The sequence below is a fragment of the Protopterus annectens genome, chromosome 6.part0 (genome assembly GCF_019279795.1).
Source record: "Protopterus annectens isolate FY-2018-M chromosome 6.part0, PAN1.0, whole genome shotgun sequence".
NCBI classification, from domain to species: domain Eukaryota; kingdom Metazoa; phylum Chordata; order Ceratodontiformes; family Protopteridae; genus Protopterus; species Protopterus annectens.
In genome coordinates this window covers 934444089-934462693 of record NC_056737.1, presented here as the reverse complement: position 1 = coordinate 934462693, position 18605 = coordinate 934444089, and the positions used below count along the sequence as shown (strand labels likewise).

The 18605-nt window shown below is 41.1% G+C and overlaps 1 protein-coding gene across 1 annotated transcript in view; it reads left to right on the top strand.

The window, feature by feature from the left end:
• The window catches only part of ASB2 (ankyrin repeat and SOCS box containing 2), a 473190-nt gene that overhangs the window by 354821 nt on the left and 99764 nt on the right, over positions 1 to 18605 (top strand). Inside the window, exon 6 of the mRNA XM_044074580.1 lies at positions 12948 to 13193. Within this exon, the coding sequence (XP_043930515.1) occupies positions 12948 to 13193 (246 nt within the window). The remainder of the gene's footprint in view (positions 1 to 12947; positions 13194 to 18605) is intronic.

Sequence of the window (18605 nt, the reverse complement as noted above, 5' to 3'; positions counted from 1 at the left end):
CTGTGGTGTCTAGTATTTTCTCCCACTCTCCCAATGCCCATACTGAAGTCTGTGCCATTACGGCATTTAATTGTATAATAATCAGTAGTGTGTATTGCTTGTCCCCACCCCCTGATCCATGCATGGAAGTTGATTCCATTATGGTGTTTAACTGTAGAGTAGTCACTGGTAGTTAGTATCCCCCACTTCCAATCCCTATACTGATGTTGTTGCTGTTTTGGCAGTTAATTGCTGAGTAATCCATGGTGTTTAGTGTTTTTCCCACCCGTGATCCCCATACAGATGTCAGTGCCATTAAGCTACTTAAGTGTAGAGGAGGCCTTGGTATTTAGTGTTCCCCTACCCCAGTCTATGTACCGATGTTAGCATTGTTATAGCCATTAATTGTTAAGTAATCCATGGTGTCTAGTGTTTCCCTCAACCCTGATTCCCATAGAGATGTCAGTGCCATTATGGCACTTAAGCATAGAGTAGGCCCTGATGTCTAGTGTTCCTCTTCCCTGATCTCTACACTGATGTTAGTATTGTTATAGCTGTTAATTGTTGAGTAATCCATAGTGGCTAGTGTTTACCCCAACCCTGATCCCAATACAGATGTCAATGCCATTATGGCACTTAAACGTAGAGTAGGCCCTGGTGTCTAGTGTCCCCCTTACCCAATCTCTATACTGATGTTAATATTGCTATAGTCGTTACTTGTTGAGTAATCCATGGTGTCTAGTGTTTCCCTCAACCCTGATTCCCATAGAGATGTCAATGCCATTATGGCACTTAAAGGTAGAGTAGGCCCTGGTGTCTAGTGTCCCCCTTCCCTGATCTCTGCACTGATGTTAGTATTGTTATAGCTGTTAATTGTTGAGTAATCCATAGTGGCTAGTGTTTACCCCAACCCTGATCCCAATACAGATGTCAATGCCATTATGGCACTTAAACGTAGAGTAGGCCCTGGTGTCTAGTGTCCCCCTTACCCAATCTCTATACTGATGTTAATATTGCTATAGTCGTTACTTGTTGAGTAATCCATGGTGTCTAGTGTTTCCCATAGAGATGACAGTGCCATTATGGCACTTAAAGGTAGAGTAGGCCCTGGTGTCTAGTGTCCCCCTTCCCTGATCTCTGCACTGATGTTAGTATTGTTATAGCTGTTAATTGTTGAGTAATCCATGGTGGCTAGTGTTTACCCCCAACCCTGATCCCAATACAGCTGTCAATGTCATTATGCCACTTGAATATAGAGTAGGCTCTGGTGTCTAGTGTCCCCCTTCCCCAATCTCTGTACTGATGGTAATATTGTTATAGCTGTTAATTGTTGAGTAATCCATGGTGTCTTGTGTTTCCCCCAACCCTGATCTCCACAGAGATGTCAGTGCCATTATGACACTTAAAGGTAGAGTAGGCCCTGGTGCCTAGTGTCCCCCTTCTCTAATCTCTGTACTGATGCTAGTATTGTTATAGCCATTAATTGCTGAGTAATCCATGGTGGCTAGTGTTCCCCCAGCCCTGATCCCCATACAGATGTCTGTGCCTCTATGGCACTTAAATGCAGAGTAGGCTCTGGTGTCTAGTGGCACCCTCCATCCACTGATTCCCATGTTGCAGTCATGTTAGTTAGATGAACATGTTTTTTTCTTTGACTTCACTACACTGCAGTGTGATTAGGCCAGCTGTGCTGATATCAGGTGGCTGAGAGATTTCTTGAATTGCTTGGCACTTAGATACTTTCCTGGACGCAGTTGGGGGGGGGGGAGCACATGGCTAATCAACATGTGCCTCCTTAGCATTCAGTATGCCCATGGAGCCAGTCTTATGCAGTGCTGAATGTCTTTGTTCTAGAGCACCATGCAGCACCTTGTTAGGGCTATTGCTGAATACCAAAAGGTTACCATGATGAGTACACAAAGGTGTAAACATTGTGGTACTGTCACAAATTACCCCCTTGCGTTCTCACTAATATGCTCCAAAGTAGTTTTGTAGAATTGTCATTAAATCACAGTGCCATGCTACTTTAATCTAGGTATAAGGCTCTAGGGAAGAGCACATGACTAATTTACATTAGCTGCGATCTGGAACATCCATATTTGCATGTGGCGTCATACAGCAGATTGCTGTAGCTCTCCTTGCTGGAAGCTTCATTCCGCTGCAATGCTACAGTCCTGTTTGAAACAGGATTTTGCAGTGTGTTATGTGTTTCTGAATAGCTCAATTATTTGATATATACTAAATGTGGTATATAATATTTTACCTTGCTTTTTGTTGTTTCTTGTATGATGCATGAACCCTGTGTAATGTCATGGTTTTAGACTGTAAATTGTTCTTCTACCTTATGTTCAGGCCATGACTGCTGTGGGTCTGTGGGCCAGCCATCTACTCATTTATTAAATAAATAAATAAAGTACAATGCTAAGACTTCTGCTGCTTGCAGCACTCTTTTGGAATATGTTTGTATTCAGTTTTGCAGGTACTGCTATTCACTAATTGGTGAAAAGGTACAACATTTTCTATTCCACTTTCTAGATGTGGTATAACCTGATGTGTTCATTTGCATAGTTGTGTGCTTATACTAAGCCTCACATGAGCTCTGTTATTTGTGTAAGAGTCCCAACACTTTTTGTATGGGTATTATAGGTTCATAGGTGTGTACTAGGCTAATGGCCCTGGAGCCTTTACAAACCTAGCCCATAGGATTACTGTGACATTGTGCACCCGACCTTAGTTCCCAGTGCCTCTGTCAATTAGTGCCACTGGAGTGATCCCCGGGGTGAGTTTTCTATTTCCCATCTACTCATCAAGATTTCTCTTGAAAAGGGCCATTGAGGTGCTCTGTTTGACATGTATGGGAAGTTTATTCCATAGCAAGGGCAGTCTCTGGGTTATGAACCTGTCCCTCCAGCATGTTTTGTGATTGTGGTTATGAGGTTGAGGTCACTGGAGTGTGTGGTGTGGAGGGATTGGGATTTCTTTAGATGTAGCATTTCTAACAGAGCTGGATCAGACATGGCTTTATATGTCAAGCAGAGATTGCCTTTAAGTAGGCGATATGAGACAGAGAATAGTTGGAGTTTTTTCAATCTGTCCATATAGGACAAGTGTTTAAGGCCTAGGATCCTCTTTGTGAGGTACTTTTGCAGCCTCTCTAGTTGTTGCAGGTGTCTAGTGAGGTACATGCCAAATGGGGCATTGTACTCAATGATTGGCCTAATGAGGGAGGAGTAGAGGGAGACAATGACCTCTTACTTCCTGGATGCAAAACCCTTAGTAATGAGATGTGCCACATAGAAGGACCTTCTGACCACAGTGGCAATGTGGTGGTCAAAAGAGAGGCTGCTGTCAACCTGTGTTCCCAGATCTCTTATAACACCTTCAGAGTTCAGTGGACTACCATTGATGTGGTAATTCATGAGAACTGGGTTTTTCCCAAAGGGGATGAAGACACATTTTTTGGCACTGAGCTTAAGGCCATGGTTCTGACACCAGTTGTTGGTCTCAGTGAGGCCTTTCTGTAGGATGTCAACATCACTTGGGGAGTTAATAATAGGTCCCAACTTGCAATCGTCTGCGAACTTTGTCAGCCGGAGACCCTTTGTGTTGGTCTGGACTTCAGAGAAGTAGATACCAAACAGGAGAGGACCCAGGACCGAACCCTGTGGGACTCCACTTGTGACTGGTCGGCAGTCTGACTTGGAGTCCGCTACTTTCACACTGTGGGTTCTATCTGTGAGCCAGTTTGCAACCCACCTAGTGATATAGGGGTTGATGCCTAGTTTAGTGAGTTTTTCTATGATTCCTGAATGGGGAATGGTATCAAACACCTTGACCAGATCAAGGTAGGCTGTATAAACCACCTTGCCTTCATCCACAGCTCTGGTGACTGACTCAAAGAAGTCGACCAAGTTGAGCAGGCATGATCTACCCTTCACAAAACCAAACTGTGTGGGGTCCAGAGTTTGGAGATTCCCTATTTCCTTGTTTATTAGGTCCATGATGATGCGTTCCATAGCCTTGCATATCAGACTCGTCATGCTAATGGGGTGATAGTTTCCAGGGTCTGTAGTCACTCATCCTTTGTGGAGAGGGATGACTGTAGCAGTGCGCCATTTGGAAGGGACAAAGCCTGCGGTGAGGCTGTGAGTGTACAGGGCACACAGGTGAGGTGCCAGTTCACTCTGTAGTTCATGTAGAACACAGCCAGAGATATTGTCAGGTCCTATGGAAGCTCTATTCTTGCCCTTGGACAGTGCTGTTTTAACCTGTGTAGCAGTAATACTGGGTGCCTGGCAATCTACTTGTATTGTGATTGGTCTTTTGGGGGAAAGGGGTAAAGTTGGCACTGAATCTGTCGGACAGTATATTGGCAATATCTGTTGGCTCGGTATAGGAGGTACCATTGTGCAGTAGCTCAGAGAAAATCTGAGTATTGCCGTGGAGATTCTTTACATAACTATAGAAGGTCTTGTGGTTGTCTTTACTATCTGCTGCAATTCTGTTTTTATAGCTAGCTTTAGAGGATTTGATGAGGGATCTCAACTTTTTGTTGAGGCTGATAAGGGAGTTTTTCCAGTGTTGGGACTTCACTTTATTCCGCATCAGTTTCCTCCTTCTGTTGTAGAGTTTGTTTATGGCAGGAGACCACCAGATTGGCTTCCTTTTTTTGGAGGAGAGCGTCTTGGTTCTACTGGGTATGGCAAGACCCATGCATTTGTGTACGTGTTTGTACAGCGCATTGGTATATGATTCGTCGGTCATACAACTATTCTCCATTTGCATGGGTACCATGAAGTTAGCCACCTCTGTTTTTAGGAGCCCAAAGTTAGCTTTGGAGAAGTTTTTCATAGTGGTCACCTTTGCGGGGGGTGGGAAGGATGTGGATTTCCAGGATGATTAGTTTGTGGTCAGATCTAACCAGGGAGGAGTTAACTATTGGTGTAGAGCAATGGTCGCCATTGTTAGCAATGACCAGGTCAAGAATGTTGCTACCTCTGGTGGGGGTAAGAATAAGCTGGTCCAGGGCATTGGAATTAATGAATTCCAGGAAATGTTGGGCAAGTGTATTGGTACATGAGTAGTTTTCCCAGTTAATGGAGGGGTAGTTGAAGCTGCCCAGTATGAGAGTGTTAGGTTGGACCCTAATATTCTTCAATGTACTTAGGAATGTGGAGTGTGTGCCTTGTGACATTGTTGGGGACCTATAGCAGGCTATGACCTGAATTGCTGTCTTACCCAATGTTAGCTGCACTTGAAGTATCTCTGATGCATTATGTTGGGCTACCAGTCTGGAGGTGTGCACATCCTTTATGAATATGGAAACACCACCGCCTTTGGAGTTTCGGTCCAAGTACTGGGGCCGAAAGGTGTGGAATTAGTTATAGCCTGGTAGTGCAGGGGTGCTTTCTGCTGCTTTGAACCAGGTCTCTGTTACAGCACAAATGTTGATGTTCTCCATTTTAAGGAGTGCTTCGAGCGAGTGCATTTTCAGATTTAGACTTCTAGCATTGAACAGCATGACCCTCAGATTGCATTTGTTAGTAGCTGCTATGGTGGTAATTTCATCTTTGGAACACCGCCTAAAAAGGCACTGTAGGGGTGGCAAGAGCCTTGGCCAGTATCCTGAAGCCCAGGGGTGACAGGTGCAGACCATCTCTTGCAAAGCATCGAGGACTGTTAATGATGTCATTGCAGAGAGATACTGGATCCCCTTAGAATGACACCAGAAACTTATCCAGCTGTTGAAATCGATCATTTTCTGCTTGTACTGTGGTATCATTCTGGGTGATGGTAGGATGCTGCTCAGGGCTAGGGTCATACCTGCCTGGGCTACATAATCCGAGAGCTCCTCCATGTCTCTTTTCATGTAGTCCAGGGAGGTACAGCTCAGGTCATTCACACCCACATGTACAATGAGAGAGTCATATTTGTACCTGTTGTTGAGGGACCTGAGTGCATGCATTATGTGGCAAATCCTGCCACCTGACAGGCAGCTGACTGTTACTTTCTCCTTATTCAGCCTAGTGAGTGGGACATCAGTGTGCCTCACTATCGAGTCACATATGACTAGTGTGTTGGGCACTGTTCTGCCTTAGGGGCTTTGGTTGAGTGGCACACTGTTTAGCAGAGTTATGTGTCTCGCGATTAATGTTGTGTTGTGGTGGTTGAGTGCGTTTCTGCCTTGGAGGTGTCTACTGTGTGGGTAGATTTTTATTGAGAGTCTCTGCAAAGGTGGGTGTGTGGTTTGTGTTTTTATGTGAAGGCAGTGCTGGTGTGTGTTCTGGAGGGCTATGTGTTCCATGTGGTGTGGTGCAAGTGTTGACCTTCTCCTCTTGACCAGCTATTCCGGTCTTGGCTGGAGAGTGCGTGACTTCCAGTTTGGATATATAAGTGCATCTCTCGCAAGTCAGAGTGTTGGAAGGTAAGAGGAGAGGGTTGTCGGTGTACATGAGGCAGTTGCTACATTGCCACAGGATGCCCAAGTTCACCAGGTTAATAGGAGAAAGCATAGGGAACTGACCTTTAGACATGTCTGGATGGGTGGGTAGTAATAATAATAAGTACTGAAGCTGTTTCCTTGTAGAAAGTTTAGTGCTGGTAGCACTTTTGTGTGCTAAAATAATTGCTACAAGAAGTCTGTTAAAGTGCTAGACTTATAAGCTAGTAAAAGTGCAGGAGAGGAGAGAACTAGCAGGTCTAAGGGAAAAATTGAAGAGCAGACTTCAACACCGCTCAGAAGCTACAAACAGTCCTGGATACAGCAAATTTGTATCTGGACTAGACTAGTTACAAGAAAGGTGGGAAACAAGCACAAATGCCGGCTTTTAAACCAGAAGTTGAAAGAGATGGAGAATGAGATTTCACAAACATCTATGCACAGTTGAATTGTTACCTGTGATAGCTTGCTGCTATGAGGTATGTGTGCCAACTGTTATGCAGTGTCTCTGTTTTCTGTTACTCTACCTAATTGGATAAACAACCCCAGATTTGGTTGCTAGATGTTAACCAAGGAGTAAAATCTTCGTGTTGGTGGCAGCCTTCAGGTGGCACACCTAGGTTACTTGGTGACATGAAAACAATTTGTGTAACTGGCACTTGACAGGCAGATATTTTTTCCCACTTTTTATGTTGTACAGCATGTCCGTTGTTCTAAATCTGCAGACTGTTCCTGCAATCATCTTGTTACAGTGAATATCATTTCTGTTGGTTTCATACACATCACTACAAAGACTTGCATTTTACTGTTCTGCATTGCATGCAGAGATGAAATAGGTTAATAATTGATGCCTAGAGATAGGAAAGAGCAAAATAAAGGTTTTGCAGCAACCATAATCCATTTAGAAGAGACTGCTCTGTTTATCATGTAAATGTACAAGTAATTACAAGACTGTATCACAAAGTAGCATTTGCATTTTGCAAAAATAATATACTTTTTAGGGACATAACTAGTAAGTGCATAAATGTGCAAGCTAAGTAGATGAAATGTTGCCTTTTTCTTTGTAGTGCAAAAATATTATACAATTTTTTATTTTCAAACAGCAGTGTGCCTGCAAGGGTTTTGCCAAGAATAATTTCTCTCTGCGTACATGGGCATGTTTTGTTTATTTTCTAAACTTGCTTATCAAACAGATGTGACAGCTAAGTATTTTTAAACACTGTCCCTTTTGAAGGCATGCAGGGTTAAAAGAAATCATAACTGTAAAACAGTGGCCCCATGCCAGCAGAATGTTCTGAACAGCAGTTGAAAATGCCTTTGCTATGACTCAGGGAGAAAACTATGATGTGATGTGGTGATTGTTTAATCATGGTGGTAACGTTTAACCCCCAACTAAAAAAAACAAGGGGTCTAATACAGCAGAACTGTGAGGCATTACCATTGTCTCACTTCATGGGATGTTACTATTATGCCAAATATTTATTTAAAATATCTGATTTTTCTTTTTATATTTTTATTGTTACGTTTGTAACTCAGTTTATTGTTTAGTTGTTCTTTCAGTAGTGTTACTTAGATATCAATATGTTATGATTCTATTTAGCATGTGCACATCTTTCCAGAAAGCTTAGTTTTCCTACAACATCAGATCCATAAAAATATGTATTGAATGAGATATACACATGCATGTGTAATGCAGAAATGAAACTCATTTTTGTAATAATGACACTGAGCTATTTGCTGTCAGCTTTATGACAACAAATATCTTTCTTCTGCAGTTTGTCTCAGTTGTATACAGTCAGACAAAATCACTGAAGGTTTAGCTGATAGATTTTTCTCTCCTCCTCTGTGGACTTTTGTTGTACCAACACACACACACACAGACCTTGCCACTACATGCATACAGATGTACAACAGAAATTTGCTCGTGATATGTAGTGAGAGGCTTCTCTATTAACAGACAACTCCTGCTATGTTGCTGGCACTCAGATGCACACACATAAATATTCATGCACACACACACACACACACACACACACACACACACACACACACACACACACACACACACACACACACACACACGCACGCACGCACGCATGCACACACAGAATGTTTTTGAAAAATAAAAAAAAAATCAATGCAAAGTTTATGCAATAATACACATTTGAAAGAAACAGGAAAACAACAAGACAGCCAGATTTTTTAATTTTAAAATTATTCTCTTCTATATGACCTTTTTTTTCTGGAGAAAGCATATGTAGTGCACTCTTATTTGAAAATACTCTTTGTGTTTATAAATTCACACACACATGCACACACACACATATACAGGGACAGGTGTGTGTATGTGGATCTGCTTCATAAAATTGCAATCTCTTAAGATCGAACATTACATCAATGAGACCACAAGAATGAAAAATCACATAAGCAAAAGTGCAGAAGATCGTAGTGCAGATTCTCGAACTGTATGTAAAGTTGATAGGGTAAGCAATTTAGTGGTGTGGTGTTTCTTTAAGGGTTTGTAGTCAGCACATTAAATAGTATGTTGGAGTTCATGTTGCATGATTCTGTTGTCTTTGAAGAGGTTTGGGTACGTGTGAGTGGAAAAAGAGATAGAAGTTGTTTGAATTTACATATATTTGTTAATTTAAGATGGAGTTTTACAATGAATGTATTCCAGTGTAGTAAATAGTATGGTTGTTGTTGTTGTTGTGTATCGACCACTAGACTCTATTCCTTTCTTCAAAGTAGTACGATCTCAGAGTTGTTATATTTAACCTGCAGGGGGTGTGGGGGGTGCAGGGGGCATAGCCCCCCTGCAAAAGTGAAGAGGGATAGATATCGTATGTCTGGTTTGTCGTCTTCCTGTGTCTGATATTTTGGGATTCGATGTTTTGTGAGTCAGTGTTTTATAGTTTTGGTTATGTGATCTTTCGTTCTTGTGGACTCGATGATGTAACGTTCAATCTTATGGCATTGTAATTTTATGAAGTAGATCCGTGTGTGTGTGTGTGTGTGTGTGTGTGTGTGTGTGTGTGTGTGTGTGTGTGTGTGTGTGTGTGTGTGTGTGTGTGTATATGTATATATATATATATATATATATATATATATATATATATATATATATATATATATATATATATATGTGTGTGTGTGTGTGTGTGTGTGTGTGTGTGTGTGTGTGTGTAAAGAGAGAGAGACACACACACACAAACACAGGTTGCACTAACTCTGCAGTATAGTGTATATAAAAGTTCGGGATGCTCGCCTTCAAAGCATCTATTTAGGCTTTTAGGGATCGGTTTTATGTACAGCAGTTAGGAAACAATGAAGTTACCATAAAAGCACATAGTAATATGCACAGACAGCAATCCCCAGAGGTTAGACATTTATCCTTTGGTATAAACCATTTGTGTTCAGGCGATTGTTACCTGTGCAACTGGTGTGCAATCACCTCTAGGGAAACCTTTGTGGCTTCGACCTCCTTCTCATTGCTCTGCCGTCTCCTCCTGTGTGGCAACTGGAGATTTTATTGTGGTCTAAAGTCTCAAAAACACCAAATCTAATTGGTTGAAAGATCCTAGCTATGATATAATTAAAACTGTAATAAAAGTCATTGCCCTTTACAAACCATTGTGACTTCTCAGGCAGTTCTAAAACGCCATATACAGATATACACACTCTTGTCAGGCAGCATGTGGTACACCGATTTATACATACACACTCTGTGACAAAGCATATAGTACACTGGTTATTATAAATTAACCGTAACTTTATACTAAACATTTCTTAGACTATTTAAGCAAAATAATATTTTCAGTGTGTATTCCAGTCTTTAGTGTCATCACCAGTTCTTGAATGGTACATATGTCTGTTTTTCTGGTGGCCTTCCATGTCTAGGATATTTGGTATGACCACTCTTTCTGGACATCTGGTCTTATGTTTGTACCATTTCTTGCTGCACTACAACCTTTCTTGGAGACGTGAGTTCAGCAGTCTCTCTTGACCATCGTACTTTTCAGTCTGTATTATCTCGCATCGTGACTGGTTGCTCATTTTCCTGTAGCTTATACAGATATCTGCAATGCCTACTGTACAGTTTCCCATCTTCTACTTGTACAACATAGGATCTTGGCTTAGCTGACTTACCAACTACTTCTGCTTCAAGCTGTAAACTTTACGACGGCTTTTGTATTCTTACTCTTGTTACCAGACTGTAAATCTGGTAGTCTTTTTGCGGTTTTTAGTTTAATAGCTTTTCCATTTTAGGTTATTTATCAATGGCATGTCCTCTCATTTGTATTTATTTTCAGGTATCAGTAATATAGTTGAAATAAGTAATTTGCTTTTTAACATTCTGGCCCTTAACAGTTGAGCTACTGAGAGCCTTAACTCCCTTCAAGAGAGTATCTTTATATATGGCAGCCATTACAGCTTGCATTATCTCTCATGAGGTTTTTTTTTACTGTTTGGATAGATTCTTCTACTTGACTATTGTAATGCAAATAGTGCAGATTGTTTGCTATGTCTGAATTCCCACCTGGGGAGAAATCTTCTGAATTCCTGATGTTATTATTGTGTATCATTGACAGATATAACAATATAAGATATTCTCTGCTTTTAAAATATAGATTTTAATGCATAAATCTCATTTGTACTTGTGTATGTCCATTTGATTATTTCATGCCACTTGGAATAGTAATCCACATGTGTAAGGTACATAGCGAGACCACACAGGCTGACTCCAGTACTTCTGGGCAAATGCTGCAAAATGATAGGCAAAGTAACAATCGGTTCTTAACTATTAATATGTGTGCTAGAGATCAGCATACTGCAGAGTACATACAAAGATCGCTGTTATCTTGACCATACAATCTCATCATCATTTAATTGCTGTTTGTGTCTTTCGGCTTTTCCCGGTTAGGGGTTGCCACAGCGGAACTCTGGTCCGCTAATGATTGGTAGTTGATTTTTACATGCCGAGTTATCAGCCCTGATGCACAACCTTCAACGAAGGTACGCCCATTCACGCATGTCTCCACGCAGATGACTCTCTAGCTGAGAATCGAACCGGACAGCATCTTACTGTGAGGCGACAACGCTACCGCAGCACCACCACCGCGGCATTCATTATCATTTAATTGCTGTATTAATGTTAAAACAGCAACATCTACATAGAATTATTTTTCTTATTGATCAAAACATTAAGTATTTTGAATTCTGCATAATATCTCTGGAAATAACAAGGATACCAGATGTATGAGGATTTTGTCCAGGATCTGGATAATCATACACATATCACAGTATGGTATGATTTTTTTGTATATATAGTGTCAGTTTTTTAATATTTACAGCATTATATTTATTGACCCATTTTTAAGGACACTACTCTTTACATTCACCTCACAAGCCTCATTTTGTATAAATGTTTCATTATTAACTTTGTGGCATGCATCACAGATAAAAGAGGCAGCTTGCTATGGTTCCAATAATATTATAGGTGTATTCACGCAGGAAAACAAATAATTTCCTACTCACATTAATGCAACAATAAATGCAACTTTTAATATTATATCTAAACTAAATGCTAAGTGATCAATTTAAGCATTTAAGAATATTCACATGACTCAGGAGAAACACACCATGAAGCCAAGAGCCACCTTCATTAATGGTTATCTTGCTCTATTTTTTAACACCTTTATTGAATTATCACTAAGCCGCGGTGGTACAGTGTTAGCATTGTTGCCTCACAGCAAGAGATTCTCCTGTTCGATTCTCGGCTGGAGTGCCTTCTGTGTGGAGTCTGCATGTCCTCCCCATGGTCGTGTGGCCTCCAAAAGACATGCGTGAATGGGTGTGCCTTCGCTGAAGGATGGGCATCAGGCTGGCAACTCGGCACCATAAAAATCTACTGCCAATCATTAGTGGACTGGAGTTCCGCTGTGGCGACCCTTAACAGGGAAAAGCCAAAAGGACAAACAAACAACTTGTGACACAGGCAAATTTACATTTATATAAAAGCAACCAAATTGTATCAACAAGTTCACATTTACAAACATATTTATATATATTGTTCTGTTTTATTTTCTAAAATATTATTTCTATCAGGTAAGCAAAACAGAACAAGGTATGTTATGACTGTGTATATGCAGGGTATTGTATGAAATAAATCAGAACAGAATGTAACAGAAGGCAGGTGGGTAAGTACATATGTTACAATATCACTTTTCATCCTCTAGGACAGCATAAGTCACAGTAAATAAAGTAGATTAAAAAGTACTAGCAACACAAGAGAATCACACAACCTGAATGTGTAGTAATACAACAAAGTATTTTTTAACACTGATGAATATAACAAATCAAACTGATCTTGTTATCTGTTATATTAGGTGTGTCATACAGGTATTGTTAACTGTTATAATTTTAACTGACCATCTTTACTTTTAGTAGCTCATGTCTTCCTTTACTTGTGAAATAGTAGCTAACTGATGTTACTACAGTAATCCTTTTACAACTTTGTCTGAAACAGCTTGTGAACGGAAAAACCTGGAAGCTGTGAAAATGCTTGTGAAGTTCAATGCAAATGTGAACCACCGCTGTGGTCAAGGCTGGACAGCTCTTCATGAATCAGTTGCAAGAAATGACATTGATGTAGTTGATGTTCTGGTTAAGGCAGGAGCTAAGACAGAGACAAAGAATGTTCATGGATTAACCCCAATGTTTGTAGCAGCACAAGGTGGCCAAGTCGATGCTTTACGTTATTTAACTAAATGTGGTAAGTGAGATAGCACATATTATTCCTAACTGAGAGCAAGTTGTTTATTTTGTTGGGTTAATACTCAAGGGATTCTATACTTTATAAATATTTTAACATTCTTTTCAGTGACCTAGCAGTAGTAATTTTATATGGAAATCTTTGAAACAGTCGATTCATAATGATTCAATATTATTTTAAGTGTATTGCTGACATTTACTTCTTACCCTTTGCATCATAACATGTGGTGACTACAGTGCCGAAAGCATTTTGGTAATCTTATAACCTCTGTTGTTTGTCAAAAAAAAAAAAAAAAAAGCTTTGTAAACTTATATTTTTTCCAAGCATATACCACTGAGTGAAGTCAGTGACCTTTACCCTAATGATATTGGTATATGGGGATGCATCCATAGGCATTAAGGGATGTACCACTCTGCATACGCAGGGATACATCCATTTAAGTCTATGTGCTGATGTCAGTAACAGATGCAACAAATGTATTTAGGCCATGATAAAATCTTAAGTGTGTGATGCTTTTTATTAAAATGCAGCTGCAAATATTTAAGGACTGTTGGGGGGCTGGGTGCTGCAGCACTTTACATATGCTGTGCTGGAAGTGTAAATATGAGTAATACACTTTAAAATATGTTTTGGCAATAGTTAGGCAGTAAAACTGTCTCTGTGTGTTACAGATATGTGGCTAATACCAGTGCAATGCTACAGACAGATGCAATGACATATAGTCTCTCTCTCTCTCACACACACACACACACACACACACACACACACACACACACACACACACACACACACACGTGTGTGTGTGTGTGTGTGTGTGTGTGTGTGTGTGTGTATATATATGTATATTGATATATATGTGTGTGTGTGTGTGTCTATAGTGTGTTTATACACATATATGTCTGTGTGTGTGTGTGTGTGTGTGTGTGTGTGTGTGTGTGTGTGTGTGTATATATATATATATATATATATATATATATATATATATATATATATATATATAAAAGTCTTTGCACCAGTTGTGTTTAATTTCATAGGATAAAACAGAGAAGCAAACCAGTAGATAGCTTCCTTTTTGGCTGTTCAGTATTTTCCCTTTCACCTGGTATTGCAAATAGGTTACAGCATCAGTAGACATGAAGCACCATTAGGGTTTCTTCTTAAGCTATTTACCCATTGCCTCCTCATTCAATATTTTTTCTTTCTATATGCATGGTGTAGACCAGAAGCACAACTATTCCCCAAATAAAAGACAGAGGGCAAAGAAAGCAAGTTGGAGTAGCTAGGACAGAATATGGCCACACACCACTCATTTTTGTCTGATATAGTACAACATATAGTACAACACTGAATTATGGGCCCAAACCTTTTTCTTATTTGTTATATGCTTAAAGCAGTACATTACTGTGAAAAAAAAAAAATGAGTGCACTGTGTATGATTTATTTCGCAGCATCAGAAGTATATAAAAATGTTTACATTACAGATATGTGGCTAATACCAATGCAATGCTACAGACAGATGCAATGACATATAGTCTCTCTCTCTCACACACACACACACACACACACACACACACACACACACACACACACACACACACACACACAGTACACACCTCTATCACCTATGATTGAATGGAGATTCTTTCTACAGGAAATGCAATGAATGTTGCAGTAATACCATGAGTTCCCACTGATCCCAAATGAGTTTACATACCCCTGAGCTTTAGGTTGGGAACAATAAAGAAAGGCACACTGTAGTCCTTCTGCAGTTTTGTGGTGTTTGTGTTCTACCTGTTGCAGACGTTAGTTGTCACTCTTCAGTTTATGAGGGAAAGGTGACATGCTGCTACTGGGAGATTGTAATGCAGTTTAATGTTATAAGTTCTGAATAGGTGAAATAAATTCTAGCCATTACTTTTGTAAAGTTTATATGAATAATGTCTTTACCTTTTGAGAGTCCAACACTTCCATTGCTGTATGGATAACATAGCCATCAGTACATGGACAACAGTGATCCAAGCAGCAGAGAGCTAAAAGAGTGACTTTCTACCAGATATAAGTATTTTTGTGGCTTTCCCACTGTTATTAAGCTAGCGACTGCATTTTCGCCTGTTTTACTGCTACTTTAAGTGGTTTCTGCATTGTACACTGTTTGTTGCACTTTAAGTTACTAATTGTTGCAAATTGTTTCTGTAGGCTACACACTAAAGTGCGATAGCCGATTTATAGCATTTATAGCATTTACTGTCTGTTGTTTTCCTTGTCTCTGTAAAAAAAAACAAAAAAACAAAAAAAATCTCTTATTTTCCTGCCTTACTGAACTAGAGTAGTCCAGTTTCAGAGTTGCTGATCCCTGGGCTTTGTTTTTAGTTCCTGATACTGATCCATTGCCTTATTTGGAAGGAGGGAAGTTTCTTTGCTTACCAGTGGGAGTGGGAAGCACTGAGCAACCTTTTTGTCTGATTTGGTGACGTTTCAGCCAGAAACTAGTAGTCCATTAGTCGTTTTGGGCCAATTCCTAGCTCCTTTCAGCCCCTGCTATAAAACACGCTAAACGCGCGTTAGCGCGATTTAGCGTGATTTAGTGCGGAGCTGCTACCGTTGCACACTAGGGCAGCGGCGGTTAAATCAGTTTTAAACTATTAGGGCTACCTAAAGTCCACTCTTCAAATTTTCCCTTAAAACTACCTTCCTCAAAGTATACTACTGTTCTATTTAGTGTATCCTACAACTATAAATTATCCCTACTTGACTCCCAAGTAGACTATTCTCTATCTGTATAGCCAAGCACTTGCTCCTACAGTACTTATCACCTCGATACAGCACTCTTATTATAGAAAGTACCCCAAAAAGCAAACCCGTTTCTCGGTCACCCACATCCCCAGAATCTTTTTTTAAGTTTTCTGTCTATTCCTTCTAGCATGTCGAGGGATCAGTTGCTAATGTCCTCTCCTGCTCAGCTGGTGAACCTGGGAATATTGAGGCAATGTTACAATTGCCTCATGTACACAGACAACCCTCTCCTCCTCCAACAAAACACAAATACATGCGAGAGATGCAACTATACGGCCAAACTGGAGGCTGAGCTCTCTCAACATAGGACTGGCAAGACCAGACAGGAGGAGAAGGTAACCACACACACTATAGACCCAGTCTCACATAATACCATCACAACCTCAAATCATACACATAAACACACAAAGACATACTCGGAGGCTCTGATCAAAAATCTACCAAAACAGCAGAGGCCACCAAAGCAGACACCCAAACAACTACCACCTCAGAACACAACACCTACAACACATAGACCACACAGTCAGAGTGTCAAGCAGTCACAGCCCTTAAGGCCAAACACAATGCCAGACTCACTAGTCATTGGTGACTCCATAGTCAGACACACTGACGTCCCACTCACCAGACTGAGTAAGGAGAAGGTCACAGTAAGCTGCCTGTCGGGTGCTAGAATCCGCCACATAACGCATGCACTCAGGTCTCTCAACAGCAGGTACAAGTACAACTCAATCATTGTCCACGCTGGTGTTAACGACCTGAGACGTACCTCCTTGGACTACATGAAAAGAGACATAGAGGAGCTCTCTGATTATGTAGCCCAAGCAGGCATGACCCTGACCTTGAGCAGTATCCTACCTTCACCAAGAATGATGCCACAATACAGAGATAAGATGATCAGCTTTAACAATTGGCTTAAACTCTGGTGTCATTCAAAGGGGATCCAATGTCTGTCTGCCTGGGATGACATGCTGGACAAGCCACGCTGCTTCGCAAGGGACGGCTTGCACTTGTCACCCCTGGGATTCTGGATTTTGGCAAAGGCTCTTGCCACCCCATAGTGCCTTTTTAAGCAAGGCTCAAATTCTAAACCTACCACCCTAGAACACAACAAAGAAAAAAACTAAGGGTAATGCTGCTCAATGCCAGAAGTCTCAACCTCAAGATGCATGCACTCGAGGCCCTTCTCAGTATGGAGAACATCGATGTCTGTGCTGTGACAGAAACCTGGTTCACGGCTCCTAAGAGCACCCCAGCACTATCAGGTTTTACCTCATATCATGCGTTCCGGCCCCAAAATCTGGACAATACCAAGAAAGGAGGAGGGGTATCCATATTCATCAAGGACACCCACACCTCAAGATTGGTGGCAACGCACGATGCATCGGAAACCATCCAGGTGCAATTAACCATAGGCAAGACTGCTCTGCAATTTGTAGCATGTTACAGGCCACCCTCGCAAACTCAGGAACCTCATATGGCCTTCCTGAAAACACTGGAAGGGATAAATGTATCTCCGAACACCATCATACTAGGTGACTTCAACTACCCTAATATAGACTGGGAACACTACTCAAGCCCAAACACTCTAGCCCAAAAGTTCCTGGAATTCATAAACTCAAATGCCATGGAACAACTAGTCACCATCCCCACTAGAGGAGAAAACATACTTGATCTCATCATCACGAACATGGGAGCACAATGTTCAACGCCAGAAGTATACCCCTCACTGGTGAGATCAGATCACAAACTAATCTCGCTGGAGGTCCTCATCCCGCCCCACCGAAATGAAAAAGACCACAGTAAAGAACTTCTCGAAAGCCGACTTCACACTTCTAAAGACTAGTGTGGTCTCCTTTAAGGCCCCTGAGCTGGCGGTAAACATTACTCAAACCGCTGAATCACTTACAAGTGCCTTCTACCAGCACCTACAGGGCTGCATGGATCAGGCAATCCCAAGCAAAACAAAGACTCTTTGTACCAAAGGCAAGCGCCCAGTCTGGTGGACCCCAGCCATAAACAAACTCTATAACAAAAGGAGAAAGCTACTACAAGATAGAGCAAAATCCTTAATAGGTAAGACACCGCTGATCACTATAAGTAAAAAGCTAAGAGCTCTCATAAAATCATCCAAAGCTAATTTTGAGAAAAAAATAGCTAAGGACTCTAAAGACAACCATAAGGCATTCTTTAGCTATGTCAGAAACCTTGGAGGAAACTCCCAGATATGCTCAGAATTAGTTCAAAATGATGTGAAGATTACTGATCCTACAGACATTGCCAATATACTGGCTGACAGGTTCAGTACAAACTTCTCCCCCCCTCCCCCCCTAAAGGAGAGATATCTATACCAAATGATTGTAGCCCCCCAAACATCTCAAATGCCCAGGTGAGAACTGCTCTCTCCAAGGCAAAGAACACAGCATCCATTGGACCTGATGGTGTCCCCGGCTGTGTGCTCCATGAACTCAACAAGGAATTAAACCCACAGTTAGGACAGCTGTTTAATCTTAGTCTCACCTCGGATCATTACCCAGGGTGGCGCTGGCGACTGTAGTCCCACTCCACAAAGGCGGTGCCTCCACCGACCTTGGAAATTACCGTCCCATTAGCTTGACAAGC